The following is a 19,008-nucleotide window of genomic DNA, read 5'->3' as shown; positions in this document are numbered from 1 at the left end:
AATTTCATAATTTTTTCAATTATATTCTTACAATAAAATCATACATCTTACAAATTTTACAATCTTACATAATCAAATCAATAAAATTTGAGAATTCTATAATAAAGATATGCAGAAAGTGTGATGGAAGGAATGAGTAGGAGTCTCAAACTTGGCTTAAAAATGTCAGGAAAGGGGTGCCTGAGTGGCTCAGTCGTTAAGCGTCTGCCTTCGGCTCAGGTCAGGATCCCAGAGCCCTAGGATGGAGCCCCACATCGGGCTCCCTGTTCAGCAGGAAGCCTGCTTCTCCCTCTCCCACTCCCCCTGCTTGTTTCCTCTCTCACTGTCTCTCTGTCAAATAAATAAATAAAATCTTTTTAAAAAAAATGTCAGGAAGGGCTTTACATGATGCTTAAACAATACTTGGAGGATTAGTAGTAGACTGGCTTGACTAGTGAAAAATGAATGTTTATGGAAGAAAAGAACAGCTTTCTTTTGGAAGTATGGGGTGATATGGCTAGTTTAGGAAATGGAAAAATTGAATAGGCTTGAGTAAAGCAAAATAAACACCAGGTCTTTTTTTTTTTTTTCAAGTCAAGGCTCTTTGCAATTTATGGTACAATACCCAATATTCTATTTAGCTTTTTCGTATTTATAGCAAAAATGTTCCCATCTCCTGTCACTCATCTTAAACAAATGTACATCACTGAGATAACAAAGGAGAATGAGAAAAGGTAAATGCATATCAAACTCCACTCCTAGAACAAAAGTTAAACAGGAAAAAAACTAACTCATTGAGAGTAATTTCTGTAGTATAAAAGAGTTCCTACAAAACAATGAAAAAAAAAAGCCTATAATAAAGAATGGGCAAAAACCAGGAAATGGTAATACAGATGAAGGAAAATTCAAATTACTGGGTTTTTTTTTTAAGATTTTATTTATTTTAGAGAGACAGCAAACATGAGCCAGGGTTGGGGGGGAGCACAGGGAGAGCGACAGAGGGAAAGAATCTCAAGCCAACTCTGCTGAGTGCAGAGTCCAACAGGGGGCTCAGTCTCAGGATACTGAGATCACAATCTGAGCCAAAATCAAGAGTCAGATGCTTAACCAACTGAGCCACCTAGGCGCCCCTCAAATTACTCTTAAATAAATAAAAGATGGCTACAAAATCTTGACATTCCTCCCATCAACAGGTAAATTTTTTATCTCTTCCCCTTGAATCTGAGCAAGTTCTTCTCACTGCTCAGACAGATCTAATACAGCAGACATGACACTTTTGCTTATTTCCAGGCCTTAAGAGTCTGGCAGCTTCCACCTCTTATCATTCAGAACATTAGTCATGGAACCCAGATGTGAAAAGCCCAAGCCACTTGGAAAGGCCATTTGTAGGTGTTCCTTCCATTCCACTGAAGCAGCTGAATCATAAGCCAATAGCCAGCATCAACTGTCAGCCATGTAAGTAAGCCATGTGGCTATCCAGTCAAGACTTTAAATGACTCCCATCCTAGATGCTACCTGACTGCAGCCACATTACTGAACTTAGAAAAAGGCCACCTGAGCTCAGTCAACCCACAGAGCCATGAAAAAGAGTAAGAAGCTATTTTTTTAAGTCAAAGTTTTCAAGTATTTTTTATGAGGTAATAATAAAAAACAGAGGTTAAAAGAAGTTATTCAGCAGAGGGAAGATAATATCAAACAGAAACATGGATTTATACAAAGAAATTAAGAGCACTGGAAATGGAGTAAATAAAGGTGAAATAAAACACATTCTTTTATTTCTTAAGTTATTTTAAAAGATAACATGTGAAAGCAAAAATAACAGCAATGCATTATGTATTTATAGTACAAGCTACAGTAAAATTATTCCCATAATAGAACATGAATGGGAGGGAAGAGTCTACAAAAAAAACAGATCTAATAAGTGAATTTAACAAGATTGATATACAAAAACCAATACTATTTATGTATCCTACCAGTCAGCATGTGGAATTTGAAATTTACAAAAAATACCATTTATAATAGTATCAAAAAATATGAAATGCTTATAAATTTGACAAAAGATGTTCAGGACCCCTATGCTAGAAAATACAAAAAAATGGAAAGATATGCTGTGTTCACGAATCAGAAGACTCAATATTGTTAAGATGTTAATTCTTCTCAAATTAATCTTTAGACTCAATCAAAATTCCAGTAGACTTTTTTGTAGAAATTGACAAGCTCATTTAAAACTTATATGGAAATGCAAAAGACCTAGACAACTGAGACAAATTTGAAAAAGACTAAAGTTAGTGAACTTTCACTATCTTATATCAAGACTTATCATAAAGCTACAGCAGTCTGTAAAATGTGATATTGACAAAAAGATGGACATACAGGAGTACCTATGTAGTGTGGTGAATATAGTTAACAACACTGTATTGTATACCTGAAAGTTGCTAAGAAAATAAATCTTAAATGTTCTCCCTGTAACAACAATTGGTTAATTATGTGAAATGAAGAATATTTTAACTAAATTCATTGTGGTAAACATTTTGCAACATATAAGTGTATCAAATCATCACACATCATATCTTAAACTTAGTTACATGTCAATTTTATCTCAATAAAGATGGGGGAAAAAGACATATAAATCAATAAAGCATAATAGAGTTTAGAAATAAACTCACACATGTATACTGATTTTCAATACTCTCACAATTCAATGAACCAAACAACCCAAAATCAAACAACCCAAACAAGGCAATCAACCCAAATATCAAATATATGCAAAATATTTGAACAGACACTTCACAAAAAAAAAAAAGAAAAATACAACTGGAACATAAGCTCATAAGATGCTCAATCTCATTAATCAGTAAGAAAATGCAAATTTAAAATACAATTAGATACTAAAATGGCTAAAAATTGGTGGGCTATGAAGCTATTGGAACTGGCAAATACTACTGGTAGGAATATAAGATAGCCCATCACTTTGAAAAACATTTTGGCAGTTTCTTATAAGTTAAACAAACTCCTCATAAAACCCATCAATTCCATTCCTGTGTATTGGGTGTATGTCCACACACAAACTTGAACACAATCATCCAGAGCAGCATTACTCATTATATCCAATATGTATATTTCATTTACATGACATTCTAGAATAGTCAAAACTAATTTACAGTTAAAGAAAGCAGATCAGTGGATGCCTGGAGCAGGAGGGAGCATTAGGGGTTACTGGAAGCACAAATGATGAATGACTGACTGCAAAGAGATATAAGGGCACTTTGGGGGAAGATAAAAATGTTCTATATCTTCATTGTGGGGTTGGTTATGTAGGGTATATATATTTGTCAAAACTCATTGAACAAATGGGTTCTTTTCACTGTAAATTATACCTTAATAAAGTTGGCTTAAAAATATATATAGTTAGTAAAAAGTATCCAGCATGTATGTGGCACCTCTGACATAGGTTCTGGTAGCTTTTGCATTATAACTGAAGCAGCAGACAAAATTTTAAGTTTAGGAGTAAATTTAATTATATGATTTGGTTTTCCTCTATAAAATCTGCAATGTTAATATACTTTTTTACATATCAAGTTTTTTGAAGACGGTCAATGTTTCCAAAGAGAGTTATAAACATTACTATTGTATTAAGGGGGCATGCTAGCTGATAGAATAAAACAAAACATTACAATGACTTATTAAAAATATAAAGCAAGAGTAATTAAGATATCATGGTACTGACACAGATATGCAATTAGATCAATGGAACAGATTAGAGCCCAAAGACCTTATGTATATGAAAACTTATTATACAATAAAGATGTCATAAATCTTTATGGAAATAATATGTTATTCAATGAATTATACTTGAGAATTGGTCATCTACATTAAAAAAATTAGATTTCGATCTCATATCTTAAAAAAAAATCAATTTCAGGTAGACTATACCTGAACATGTATGTAGGAAAATATCCTTTGATGTTAACAATGGGAAGACTTCACAAACAATGACATAAAAAGTGAAATCATAACGAAAAACACTGATAATGACTACATTAAGATTTAAAACTTCTGAACAAAAACACCACAAAAAAGAAACAATTCTCTCATAAACCATATTCCCAGGAAAGAAAATATTTGCTCTGCATAAAAGAAAAATAATTAAAATCCAAAATACAGTTTAAAGGCATATAAACCAAAAAGAAAAAGACAACCCAAGAAAAACGGGCAAATGATATGAATTGGCAATTCAGACAAAGAGAAAATCCAAATGGCCAACTTAAACATGAAAAGATGCCCCACTTCACAAATAATAGAAAATTAAAAATTAAAACCAACAAAAAGATGTTTCTCAGGGGTGCCTGGGTGTCTCAGTCAGTTAAGTGTTTGCCTTCAGCTCAGGTCATGATCTCAGGGTCCTGGGATCGAGCCCCATGTGGAGCTCCCTGCTCAGCAGGGAAACTGCTTCTCCCTCTGCCCCTCCCCCCCACTCATGTTCGCTCGCTCTCTCAAATAAATAAATAAAAATCTTAAAAAAAAAACCACATGAGTTCTTATCCACTAAACAAGACAAAATCTTGAAGTCTGACAATAACAAGGCAAGGATGTAGAAAAATCAGACCTCTCCTTCATTGCTCATACAAATCACTTTGCAGAGTAATTTAGCAGTAAATAATAACATTGAAGATTACCTGTTAACATAGTACTTCTACTTCAGTTTTATAATGCAGAGAACCTCTCAAACATGTATAAAATATAACATATGGATGGATGTGCATAGCATTTATTATAAAACAGAAACAAGTGCCAAGCCCACCAATAGAAAATGGAACAAAAAATATGGCATATTAATATATATAAAGATTTTTTGTATCAGCACATATAGAACAGCTTTATTCATTTTTAAAGTTGCCTAATATTCTATTTATTATGAATATATTTATGCTTGTGCATACATAATCCATTTCTGGAAGGATCTAGGTGAGAAACTGGTACAATGGTTAGTTTTGATCAGAGGAAGTTGGTGACTTGGGGATAGAGATTGCAGGGAAATTTTTCACTAAATGCCATTTTATATGTCTTCAATTTTCAATTTTGATGATTTTACTTAGTCAAAAAATTATGTTAGAAATTTTAAAATATAAACCTAAATGCAGAAAGAATGGCAAAAACACATGTGGGTATAATACTATTTATATAAAATTATAAAACAGTTGAAACAATTCTATTTGTTGTAGCAAAAGTACTAAAACATTCATGGAAACAACAACAATTTGAAAATAATTGGAGGAGGGTGAGAAGAAAATGGGATGGCGGAGGGGCACAGTCCCTCCAGGAAAACTGTTGCATGTATGGAACGAGCACTTACTACATGCCAGACACAGTGCTAAGACCTTGGTAGCATTAGCTCACTGCTGCCTCCTCCTCACACTTACCTGTGAGAAAGACAGCTATTAGCCCCATTTTCAGGTAAGGAAACTGAGGCTTTGAGAAGTGAAAGAAATCACTCACGTTAAGGTCACAGGGCTGGGAAATGGCAGGGCTGGGGCTCAAGCTCATCTTCCTATCAGAACCTTGGCATGTGGCTATGTGCCCCTCAGGCCAGCCACCACCTCTCTGGGCCCATCTCTGGGACAAGCCTTACTGCACACATTTAATGCAATACTTGGGGATGGCGGGAAATAGAATTCCACTGCACAATGAACACTATTCTCATATACCTACATACGGGTGAGAAGAGGAGGGTGAGGAGAAGATGGGTTAGTGGAGGGGTAAGTAGGGGTTTTGAAATATGTGTTAGGTTTCTTCTTTAACATTTTTAGGTGGGGGAGGGGCAGAAGGAAAGGAAGAGAGAGAATCTTATCTCACAACCCTGAGATCATAACCTGAGCCAAAACCAAGAGTTGGATGCTTAACCAACTGAGCCACCCAGGTACCCCTCTTTAACATTTTCTAAAACAAATATAGCAAAATGTTTAGATTTGAAAATGCTGGGCAACAGATATAATTTCCTTTAATATATTATTGAAATATAACTTTTTAAAAAGTATATAAAGTACCTAGCATGGTACCTGGCACAGCACCATCTAACAAATGTTACTTTCCAGTCTGCAATGCTTCACTTTATTATAATTTCTAGGACTTACTCTGCTAACTCCACTTTGTAAGCACTGAGTGTTGCATGAATATTCATTTTGAAAGTTGAAAGGGAATACTGCTCCTGTTAGAAGGGAAAAAAAAGAAAAATACTTTAAATACCCATTACTTCAATAAATGATATACAACCACCCAAAAACCTTAAGTATGCAGGATATTCTAGGTACTGTTTTAAATTGTTTTCTGATAATTCATTTACTTAACAAATATTTATTAAACACTATGAAATGTAAGCCACTGTGTTAGGGGACGGGTTGTAAGTGTGAAAAGAGTTCAGAGATAAAAGAGTTCATGGTCTATTTTAAAAGACAAGCTCATAAACAATTACTATAATAAAAACAGGTTATATGAGGGCTACAAAGAAGATACTAGGGGAGAGCAGACTGGGCTTTGTGATATAGAGGAAAGCTTCACAAAAGGAAATGATTCTGGGGGGCCTGGGTGGCTCAGCTGGTTCAGTGTCCAGCTCTTGGTTTTGGCTCAGGTGACAATCTCATGGGTCGTGAGATCGAGCCCTGCATTGGTCTCCACGATCAGTGCAGAATCTACTTGAGATTCTCTCCCTCTGCCCCTCCACCCTGCTCAAGCCCAGCTCAAGCTTGGTCTTTCTCTAACTCTTGCTCTCAAATAAATAAATAAATAAGTCTTTAAAAAAAAAAAAAGTAAATAATTCTATCTGGGTCTTGAAGAAAAGTAGAATTCTCTGGGGATGTGAGCTAGCCAGGGAGTACAGAAGTATATTGAAAAAGGCCAAAATTAATTTCTGATTTACTAAGCTTTTCTACCTAATAAAACTACTTATCTCTGGATCTTAAGGGGATATAATTAAATGAGAGATGGGCCCACTACCTTTAACCCCTATAACAGACTTGGAAGGAAAGGATCAATGAAAAACTGAATCTGTACAGATAAGGGAGTGAGGGGTGCTGTAAAAAGGCTGGTCACAGAAAGGAGCTGCTGCCAATGGCTATATACCCTTCCCTTTAGGAGAAAATCTGAGACCTGACCCAAAACTACTGCTTCTTTAGCATACCAGAAGGAGATGGCATCAACACTGCTAAAGCTATGGTCCAGAAGATCCCTAATTCCATTTGTCTGTCTTAAGTCACAGCCATCTTCAGAGGAAACATGACCAAAGTAGAGACAATCTTCCTTGTAAGAACCAAGGATGGGAGAACAAATAGAAGACTGAGGAACTGGTGCCATTTCTATCTTTTCTGCTTCATCGCTGCACCCAATAAAAAGAGCTATTTTTTTCCCCTTTTCTAATCAGTTAGTTGAACACATGGACTAAAGAGTATTTTAATAGGATGGTGACATATATTTATATATTAATATTTAGGAGATATATACATTAATATTTAGGAGATATATATACACATATACATATAAACCTAAGTTAAAATACAAAAGCCATTCTGGCAACAATGAAAAAAATAAAAGGTTAATAATCCAATTAAGGAAAAAGTATTCCAAAAATTTGTCCAAAATACTAGTTTTATAGGCAAAAGAAAAAATCTTTAATTTTAGAAATTTTTGTTTAAATTTCCTGAAAAATGAGACTGTATGTCCTAGCACTGCCCTAATCTGTAACTGTTGTTTTGTTTGTATTCATTCATTTATTCATTCATTTATATGCTGTTAGGAATTTTTTTAAAAGGCTAATTCTCTCTTCAGCATGATTGCTCTGCAGTGATCATAATCACAGGGCACAATTTGTATTGAGAGTATCATTCTAAGCAGAAGCCAGTTAACCATGAAAATGAGACATGAAAAAAAATACAAAAAGTTGTTCTCAGGCAAGAGCCATTCTTCCTACCTTTGTTAGTCTGGTTCACTATGGATTCACAGACTATTAAGAGTCTTTTTCTTCGATTTTTAAATTCTTCAAACAAACAAGATTAGTTTTCATTATTCCTTAACCCACCATAAACAATTACTTCATATATTATTTAGCCTTTCACATACTACTTAGCTATTAAACAATTAATATTTAAAGATATATACCCTAGATTACTCACCAGGGGGAGAAGTCAGATGACGAACAGGTCTTGCTGGTTGAAGCGGTTTACCAATCAATTTTTTGGTTTCCATTATCACAAAGACCTTGAGGTTCCATACTTTAGGAAGGAAAAATGTATCTTATCTTTTCAACAAGATAATTAAGATGCTTTTATATACATACATATATACACACACACACACAAAATTCATTTGAAGATAATCTATTTTTATAAGTTAAGGTGTAAACCTTAGACCCCTTTATACCATCCGTCACAGCGGAACATTCCCTTTTTTGAAACATTTTCCTCCCATAACTTCCCTGACTTTTCTTTTAGTTTGTTTCCTATTTCTTTGACTACCTCTTCTAACTTCCTTGGCTTATTCTTTTCTCCAATTAAATTTAGGAATTCTTCCAAATTTGGCTTTGATCCTCTTTCCTGACCTCAACTATTCTGATGATTTCAACTACCTATCTACATGATAAATATACCCTAATTTACACATTTAGCATCTACCTCTCTTTTAAATTCTATTTTTTAAGATATTTCTATTTACATTTTATCAGACACCTCAAATTCAAGATATCCAAAATCAAATTCATTACTTTGACTCCAAAGATGTTCCTCCTCTGGTATTCCTTAAAGTCTTCAACTGCCCCAGATCACCTTTGGTTAAATAAGATCTAAATAAGAGCCTCCATACCATAATTAGTCTCTAATTCCTGTCCATTCTACTTCCAAAGTACTTCTCAAATTTATTTCCTTCTTTCCCACCACTACTCTTTTAGTTCCACAGTAGCACTGAATTCATCTCCCTGATCACTCAGTCTGATTTAAATACTCCCTTCTCTCCTTATGTTCATGGGACACAGTGAATATGCCTACATCATGGCATTAGGGAACATCGTACTATACTATAATGACTGATTTGTCTTTTATACTTACAAAAGTGAGGAGAGCAAATTCTTTAAGTGAGGAACAATATTTTCATTCACACTCTTTCCCTGGCAACTAACACAGTACCTGGACTGGATCCAAAGTAGGTATAACACAAGCATTTGCTGAACAAATGGGTGAATATAACCTCTTTCTCTCCAAACTATGATCGCTTTACACACACACCTGCTCTAAAAACTTCAATTTCTCCTGAAGGAATAATCCTCCTGGATTATTCAGAATAGAAATAGGAGCCAACATCCAAGTGTCATGCAGAGTAAACCATTTACCTAAGTTACATTATTTAAAATTCAGAATAACTCTATCAATTAGGCACAATTAAAAGTTAGAGGTCGGGTCTCAGGTTGGCCTACATGGGTTCATATTATGGTTCCAGCACCTAGTTATATAACTATGGAAAACAACAGCCTCTGTATCCTAGGTTTGATGTGAAGACTAAATAAGATATATGTATATGCCTGGTACATAGTAAGAGCTTAATAATGTTAGCTTTATTATTTTTTTATAATCCTAATTTTACAGATAAGGCTTGGAGGAATCAGGTAACTTGCCCAAGGTCCTGAATCAAGGAAGTGATGGGATGCCCATGTCCATGCTTCTGGCCAGTAAGAATCAAGAATCTTGCCCAACCTTTTTCCTACCCCACACCCGGGCAGAACTGAACAGGTTCTGGTTAAGTACCCTTATGTGCTCACAAAACACCCCTGTGTCTATCCTCTTCCAATATGGTACTTACTGCACTAGTTGCAATTACCTATCATCTGACCATTAAATTATAGTTCTCTCACACAGGTATATTTCCCGTGTCTAGCACAGTGCCTAGAACACTGTGGGTGTTTAATTAACAGATTGAATTCATAAATATTATTTTGTTTCACCATATATTTATACGTTCGGGAGTTCTTTCACTCTCCCTGCTGCTCTTCTCCCAAAACGCTATTCATCTTTCAAGACCAAAGTCAAGTTCCTGTTACTTCCTTGGAAAAAAAGATCCTCATGTCCAACAGTAATGGAAAATAAAGTAGTTCACCTGAAGCTTTCTAGTTCCTAACACATAGTTGACAGTAAAATAATAATAGTAACTTATTTTTCTTTCTTCTTCCACTAGCCCCTACTGTATTTTATTAATTATTCTAAGATGTATCACAGTAAATCCATTACATGCTTGTTTGATTAGACTTGGTTAATTGAGGCTAAAAAAACTAGATCTTACTTATCTTTGTGTCCTAGTACCTACAACATAGTTTTACTAAATAAATCTATAAATTTAAATACCTCTTAAATATAACTAAAGCCTTCTGATGCCTGAATAGGACACAGATTTCCAAATTATAGTGCCTATTAAAACAAAGCCTAAAGTAAAATTCTGACTTTGTACCTGCTCATCCAGCAGTTGTAACCATATGATTTTAAGCAGATCATTACCCTAAATGACTGTTTCCCAAAGTAAAGAATAGGGTTAATAACGCTTTTAGCTCCAAAGACATGCTTTCATCGATTTAAAAAATGCCTCTGGACATAATTCAAATGTTAAAATCATAAATTTATAAACAACCTCTCAAAGTTAGCACTGATAACTAAGCACAAAATAGTTACTTTTTCTTAAAGTTTGGAGATAAGCCAGCCAGTTAATTAATTAATTAGTTAATTAATACCTATCGAACTTTTGTAATGTGTCTCTTAACTGGTATTTCAACATGGCTATTAACAACCTTCTAAAAAAAACTAATGCGGTCTGTACTTGTTGGCAATACAACTTTGATATAATAAGAAACAAAAAAGTGATAAGCATAGGTAGCAAAAAAAAATACTTCAAATATTGAATATTTTCTATGCAGAAGGAAACATTTTAAATAAGGACCAAAAAGCAATCTAATATTGTGTTATTTAATGTTTATCCTAGACATAATTAGAACCCTAATACTAGTATGTAGTAACTTTCCATCCTGTTTCTCCTATGAAACTAATGAATCAGACTACAATAGAGTACTTTGGCACACACTTTCTTGTTTTTCATTGCTCAGCTGAAATTGAGTTGATAGGTTGTAAAGTCCTTTCCAGTTGCTGAGCAGTGCAAATCCACAGTATTTAAACTAGGGATTTTCAAGAGTTGGGGAGTTACAGAACTATTATATGGTTTTGCAACACAAGTACATAAACAAAAAATAAAAGATCTTTTAATATCACCCACCCTTTCAATTTATAGTAGGAAAACTAAGCAAGGGGTCCAGATATATAAATTCACATCAGTCAAGGAAATGAGAAAAGATAATGCCAGATAGTATTCTATTTAATATTTTTTAAGTAAACTATACCTGCACAGAGATACTGATATTATAGGGAATAAGTTTGGGATGCACAGTATACAAAAGCATCATGTTATGTTATTGTTAACATCATGTTAACGTTAGTGTTTTAACGGAAAAGGCAAGTATTTATAGTAATTATCACTGTAAAACTGATCCACAGGATCATAATCTATGAAGGACAGGACTCCACAAACCAAAGCCTAATTCTCAGTTTAGGTAAAAATAATAAAGACTTAACTGAACTAACAAAATCATTATATAAAATAACTTTAATCTTAAACTCTAAAACCTGCCTCACTCACCCAATGTAGAGCTCCAAATTTTCCTTTGAAGCTACTAGTACTACCTAGGGTAAGCATTTATGGTATCAACTGTTACAAAGGACAACACTTGCCAAAGAAAAAGAATCCTACTAACGACAATGGATAACAAGTAGTGGGCCAATCATGGAGTTGTCTTTTAAACTATGAATATACAGCCTTTAAAATATTTTTTAAAGAACATTTTGATCCAATGTCTCAAAAATTTCATTCTATTAACACATGCTGAGAAACAGCTACTGAATAAAGTTTTTTTCCAAGTTTACACGTTATTTAAAAAATCATCTTAAAAGGCCAACTGCTATGAATAGAATATTGGTCCACATGTCAGGAAGCTTTAGTTGCTATTCTACATCTAGCAATACTTAACTATATCTTAGGTTCCTTTTCTGTTTAAAAAAAATCAAACTAAATATGAATCCTAAAGATCAACCAATTCTGAAATTATAAATTAGCCTAGAATTTTCTAAAATACAGTACAATGGGATAATAAGCACAGATACTGACCAATTGGGACATAATCTTACTATGCAACATATACTATTCTTTTTTAATTCAAACTCCATTTTTTGAGGCCCTATTACATGCTAAATTCTTTATTTAGCATAGAAGAAAACCATTATTAGTAACCTTATAGATGTGAAACCTAATACTCAGAAAAATGAGATTCTCAAGTTCACATAGTATATATTTGGTAAAAATGAGGATTTAACTATAAAGTCCATGCCCTTGTCTCTAAACTTGCATGTTTGCTAAGAGACATCTGGTATTCCATGTGGACATTGCTTACTGGATTTTTTTTAATAAATTATGAGAAGGGACATTTATATATAAAGACTTGCTAAATAAATTGGTAGTTACTAATAATTTCCATTTCCTCAACTTATCACTTTTCTAGAATACTAAATAAATTATAAGATTACTACGCTTTCCTCATTCTGTAGACACGGTACAGTGCCTTAGTTATCATGGGTCACAACATAAGAAACATACATACCATGTACTGTATTTAGAAGCCAAATACTGTACTTAAAATTTCCAACTTAAATTCTACATTTCTTTAGAAAGTGCTGATGGTTTTGCTGCAATTAAAAAATAAGATCAGGGGGGCGCCTGGGTGGCTCAGTCGGCTAAGCGGCTGCCTTCGGCTCAGGTCATGATCCCAGGGTCCTGGGATTGAGCCCCGCATCGGGCTCCCTGCTCAGTGGAGAATCCGCTTCTCCCTCTCCCTCTGCCTGCCTCTCTACTTGTGCTCTCTCTCTCTCTCTGTCAAATAAATAAATAAAATCTTTGAAAAAAAAATAAGATCAGGGGCATCTGGGGCGCCTGGGTGGCTCAGTTGGTTAAGCGACTGCCTTTGGCTCAGGTCATGATCCTGGAGTCCTGGGATCGAGTCCCACATCGGACTCCCTGCTCAGCGGGGAGTCTGCTTCTCCCTCTGACCCTCCCCCCCTCATGCTCTCTCTCTCTCATTCTCTCTCTCAAGTAAATAAATAAAATCTTAAAAAAAAAAAAAGATCAGGGGCAACTGGGTGGCTCAGCTGGTTAAGCGTCTGACTCTTGATTTCGGCTCAGGTCAGGATCTCAGGATCCTGGGATCAGCCCTGCGACAGGCTCTGCACGCAGTGGGGAGTCTGCTGGAAATTTTCTCCCTCTCTCTCTGCCCCTCCCCACCACACACACAGGCACGCATGCTCGCTCGCTCTCAAATAAATGTTTAAAAAAAGTATGAAAGGACAAAAAAATAGTTTTATTAGAACACACAAAAAAGGACCATATAGATGTTTATATACACATATATCTATAGATGTATATATGCACATATATCTATATGTATACACACAAAGGTACATTGGAATATTAAGCCATAAAAGAATGAAATCCTGCCACTTGGAACATGGATGGATCTAGAGTATAATGTTAAAGCCAAATAAGCCAGTCAGAGAAAGACAAATTTCACTGTGTGGAATTTAAGAAACAAAGGAACAAAGGGGAAAAAAAAAGACTCTTAACTATAGAGAACAAACAGATGGGTACCAGAAGAGAGGTGAGTGAAGGGGATGAGAGAAATAGGTGAAGGGGATTAAGAGCACACTTATCTTGATGAGCAATGAGTACTATATGGAATTGCTGACTCACTATATTACACACCTGAAACTAATATAACACTGTGTTAACTACACTGGAATTAAAATAAAAATAAGATCATATAAAATTAAATAATCTGAGAAGTGAAAAGACCATGTTTTCATCTACCCCATATATATTTCCTATATGATAATCAGATAGGATTTAATCTCAATTTTCAACTTCAAAATATTATACAAAATTAGGATTCCTTGAAACCACATGCTGCTCGCAAGTAAACAGCACAAACTGATAAACTGATAGATGAAAAGTAATATAAAGGAAATACAGGTGAGTAAGAGATAAACCAATTATGACTTAGGTGATAAAAGATATTTTATATTCCACAAATCAGGCTGCCACATTCAGGAAAAATTTAAACTATCAAAAAGTTGTAAGAGGAGTGTTCCATATTTTCCATTTCATGCCTTCTCTTTACAACGGATAAAAAAAAATTGTTTTTCTCCGTGATGTATCTTTCAGTAGAAACAAAATTTAACACTTAAGTTGGATAAAACTGTCTAGATAATGGGTGCCTGTGGATATGTAACTTTGCCTAAATTATCAGCAATTAAAACCTTTTGACACAAATATTGAATAATTATATTGTAAACCTGAAACTGTTATATGTCAATTACATCTCAGTTTTTTTAATGGCATATCTTTACATATAAATTATGTGGTATATCTTCATATACTTTCATGAACCATTTGATTTTCTTCTGTGAATTAACCATATATGGTTTCTTGGCACTTTTTTTTCCTGCTGGGTTTTCTTTTCTGTTGAATATAATTTCATCCAATTATTAATTTGCTGTTTATTAATAAAAAACAACTACAATAATGTCAAAGAAAAAAAATTTGCCCAAAATTAGTAGTGACGGTGCCAGGGTATGGGGGACAAAACGTCTTCAAACCATGCCACCACAAAGGACCAGGTCCTGGGACAGAGGGCGCTATGTACTTACTTTTTATCTGGCGTTTCTGTTTTTTGTTTTAATATGCCCTCAGCAGTGTAACTCTCCCTCAGCCACTTGCCCCTCGCCGGGTGTTCCCACACCAGTCACTACCCTATCCTCTCGACGTGCTCGCTCCCTCACACTCTACAACCCACCATGGAGACCCTATGGGGCCCCTGCCTGATTTGTGCCGTCCGACGCCAGAGCCCCCCCTCCCTCATAACTTTCCCGGTGTCCGACCTCAGAGACGGCGCCCACCGCCTCCTCACACCCGGGCCCGACTTCTGCCCCTCCCCCCAGTTCGGCTCATCCTCCTCAGCCACCTACCGCCTCAAGATCGGGGAGGATTTCGGGGCAGCAGCGTCGCCGCGCTCAGCCCAAACGCGGCGACCCAGCGCCCCGCTGCCCGTCGGGGAACGGCTCCCGCCGCGCGTCCGCTCGAGGCCGGGGGCGGCGGGGGGGACGGGGCGGGGGCGGGGTGGGGCGGGGCGAGGGCGGGGCCGACGGCGGCTACCAGGGGCGCGAGGCGGGCGCGGGGCCTCGGGTGACTGGCTTCGAGCGCGGCCTCAGGCCCGCGGGGCCAGAACCGTTAAGCCGGTCGCGCGCGCGCTTCCCAGGGCGTAGTGGGCGTGCGGGACCGGCGTGGGTTTTCTGGCCCCCGCGCGGCGTGCGGAGGAGACCGGGGGTGGCCTCTCCAAGGTGCTGGCAGGCTCGCGCCGTACTGGGCGCGCCCGCATGAACAGCCTTCGGGACCCCAGTCGGCGGCCCTGCTTGCCCGAGAGGGGGAGGGCGAGCGGCGGGCTCCAGGCAGCGACTGTGAGCGAGGCCGCCTCTGTGAGCCAGGCTGCCGGTGTGCTGACGACTGACTGCCTCCCGTGTCAGAGCTGCCGGCCGGCTCCGACGGCGCGGGCGGCTTTTCCCGCCGCCGAGGAGCCCCGGTCGGTGCTAGGATTCCAGCTGTCAGAAACGGTTACCAGGCAGGAATACTTTATCTCAGACTGCTGTCCCCAAAGACCAAGACTAGTTGAAGCAACACCATCCGAATCCTTTATTTTCAGTCTTCACCTTTTTTCTTCCATTCACACTTTTTCTGTTCTTGGAGTGTCCCGTGTGGGTGCCAGCAGTAGGCTGCGGGGACATGGGGGCGCTACCCGGGAGAACAGCAGAGTCCTGCCATCACAGGACTCACCCGCTGGGCGCCTGGGCTAGCTGACGGTTCTGTGCGCCGTGCTCCGGACTGTGATGGAGGAACAGATTCAGGTTGGGAGCACAGTACAAGGGATGCCTAACCCGACCCTTGGGCCTGGGATGTCCGAGTCGTTTTCAGAGCAGTGCCCGGCTGGTGTGTTGCATTTGGCGGAGGGTGGGGTGTGGAAAAGGGAGGAAAGGAAGTGCAAAAGGAAAAGATAACTTGTCTAGTATGGAGTAGCTGGAGTTAGGGAAACGTTAGTGGGGAAATGAAACAGGAGAAGTGGACATGAGTTAGGTCTTAAATTTCTCATAGTTTGTCTTTTTGAATATTTGAAAGATCATTCTCACAGCAGTATGGAGGGCAGGGAGGTAGAGCAATATGAAACAGGCTACAAGACGGCTTCCTTGGCGGCATTTGCTGTAACTCCAGGAAGAAATTATGTCAGACAAGGAGTGAAGATCTGAGAGATGTTGCTGAAGTGAAATCAACAGAGTTTAGTGACAGAATGGCTGGAAGGGGTGACTGAGAAGAATCTAGGTGACTCTTAAGTTTCTGACTTGGGCAAACAAGTGAATAGGTGGTAGTAACATAAGGTAGGGAATGCAAAAGGCAGAACAGATTTGGGGAGGGAAATGATGAATTCAGAGTGGGACCTGTATCAGCTATTTTATAAATTCAGAAAATATATACCCATACATATATAGGCCTACACACATACACACCATATGTCATAGGCATATAATGGACAAAATACAATATTAGGAAAGGGATGCTGATTGAGAAAAATGTATGCATTCTGGAAAGAAGTATTTAGAGAACTCAAGACAGGTAACCTCCAAAGGATGCTGTTTAAAGGCAAAGAAAGCTTGTCTAGAATGGGGTAACTAAAGAAGGAACGCCTCTCTGAAAAGGGATCATCTAAGTACACCTTGAAGCTCATGAAAAATAGGGAAAAAAGTGTCTAGGTAAGCAGAAGAGATCTTAATGCCCTGGAGCAAGAAAAACAAAGTTTGGCAAAATTCAGAAACTGATGTGAGATCAGTATGGCTAGGCAAGAGAAAGAGTATTAAAGATGAGTATGGAGAGATGGGAAAAGCCAAAATCATACAAGGTTTTGTAGGCTCCAGTAGGGAGGTTGAATTTTACTATAAGACTAATGGGACAGTGGGGCAGTAACATGATAGGATTTACCGTTTTAAAAGGTGTGGTTTCAGAATTACTTTCATACATAGTTAAGTTATTGCTATTTAGATGTAGAAATGGCTTCCAGGAACACTCCTACCCCCACTGAGACAACTCATCTGGCATGTCCTATGGCATGAAGCACCAGAAGTCTGTGGACAATGGAGTCAATAAATCCTTCCAATCCCCAGATGTAGAAAACCTACACTTGTCAGTTCTCATCAATCTTGTCAAAATAGAAGTTTTCTTCTTCAAGATAATATTTAACAATATAACATATACAATTATATATACATTATACAATAAAATTATTTTGTATATATTACTATATGAAATGAACAGAAATTATTGTGACAAAAAATTTTTAATTTGAAGAAAAAAAATTTTAGACCAAACCAAAATCAGTAATCCATTGAGAGGAAGTAAATTTTAAATAGAAGTTATAAAGTCCAAAATTTTTTAGTAATCAATTGAAGAAGAATGAATCCTATAAATACATTGAAACTTTGGAAAATTTCTTGTTGCCTTGGCAAGAGATAGTGGCATCTACAAGGATAATCTAGATCTCATAATACACTTCAACAACAGTTTGACAAGTTAGCAAGTACTTTCAAGAATATTTAAGGTTAATCACACTGATCAAGAAAAACTTAAAATGCTCTAAAATCATTGAGTTCACATAAGAAACTCAACAGGTTTCCCCAAACTTAGCAATACCATAAACTGACATGACTAGAGTTTTTATTGAAATTAACCTTTCTAAATTTTCAATAATAAAAAATTTTTATTAACTATGCTGGAGAAAATACCAAACTATTTACTCTCACAAAGGAAATGCATTACAAAATTGTCAAATGAAGAGGCAATCAAAATGCATAAAAGTAAAAATACAGGGAAAAATAGGGATGGTTCAGGTATTTAATTAAAATACTTTTATGGATTTTTTTAATAGCTGGTACTCGTCAGCTTTTTAAAATTTGTAACTGGATGCCATTATATTGCTTCTAAGTAAATATTTACTTTGGTTTAAAAAAGATTTGGAGAATGGATTGAGGAAAAGCAAGAGTGGAAATAGGAATCCCAACTAGAAGGATAATTCACAGTTAAATGAGTCTTTTATTAATTGTAAGTAGAGGTTTTTGTTACCATTATATTTTCATATCTTATCTGACTTGACCTTCACAGTACCTTCCTTTTAGTTAATAAAACCCTATATGAGCACACGTAACACACACAAACTGATTACCTGCTCTCATGTGAGGGTGCAGATTCACAAACAGACAATTCTAATTCATTAAGCTAATTGTTCTGATGAAGGCACTCCCATGGCGTGTGTGTGCCTGGGTGGTGCTACTGAAAGCCTGGGGAGTTGGGAAAAGCTGAAGAGACAGCATTATCTAGTGTTTACCAAATGATCTTACTAGCCTCCTGCCAGTAGTCTGCCTCTCATTCACTTATTCCACAAACATTTACAAAGCATTTTATGGAGGATACATACACACAGACGCACACACTCATATAATCATTAGAGCAATTCATTACAAAACCGTAATAGAGACTTGGTTCTATTCAGCTCAGTTCAGAAAAAAAGTTTTGAAGACCTATGCCTCTTAGGTGCCAGGCACTGAGGATACAAAGACACACTGAAATAAGACAGTATGAGGAAAAATCAGCAAGAAAAGAATGATAGTCTTGAGAGTACCGATAAACTAGGGGTGCTGGGTGGCTCAGTCGGTTAAGTGTCCGGCTCAGGTCATGATCTCAGGGTGGTCAGATCAAGCCCCTGGTCTGGGCTCTGGGCTCTGTGGGGAGCCTGCTTGTGGTTCTCTCTCTCTCCCT

General features: G+C 37.1%; 1 protein-coding gene across 1 annotated transcript in view; it reads right to left on the bottom strand.

Annotated features, from left to right (window-relative positions):
* The window catches only part of CUNH8orf88 (chromosome unknown C8orf88 homolog), a 35,523-nt gene extending 20,317 nt beyond the window's left edge, over positions 1-15,206 (bottom strand). The window contains exons 1-3 of the mRNA XM_028111440.2: positions 15,123-15,206; positions 8,142-8,240; positions 6,111-6,184 (exon numbers count right to left, since the gene is read on the bottom strand). Of these exons, the coding sequence (XP_027967241.1) occupies positions 6,111-6,184; positions 8,142-8,214 (147 nt within the window). The 5' untranslated portion in view covers positions 8,215-8,240; positions 15,123-15,206. The remainder of the gene's footprint in view (positions 1-6,110; positions 6,185-8,141; positions 8,241-15,122) is intronic.
* Positions 15,207-19,008: the final 3,802 nt, after the last annotated feature.

The sequence above is a fragment of the Eumetopias jubatus genome, unplaced genomic scaffold, assembly GCF_037043125.1.
Source record: "Eumetopias jubatus isolate StellerSeaLion01/CBP00866 unplaced genomic scaffold, mEumJub1_p1.0 scaffold_4, whole genome shotgun sequence".
Lineage (NCBI taxonomy): Eukaryota > Metazoa > Chordata > Mammalia > Carnivora > Otariidae > Eumetopias > Eumetopias jubatus.
The sequence above is the reverse complement of the archived record's forward strand: the minus strand, read 5'-3'. Positions and strand labels throughout refer to the sequence as shown.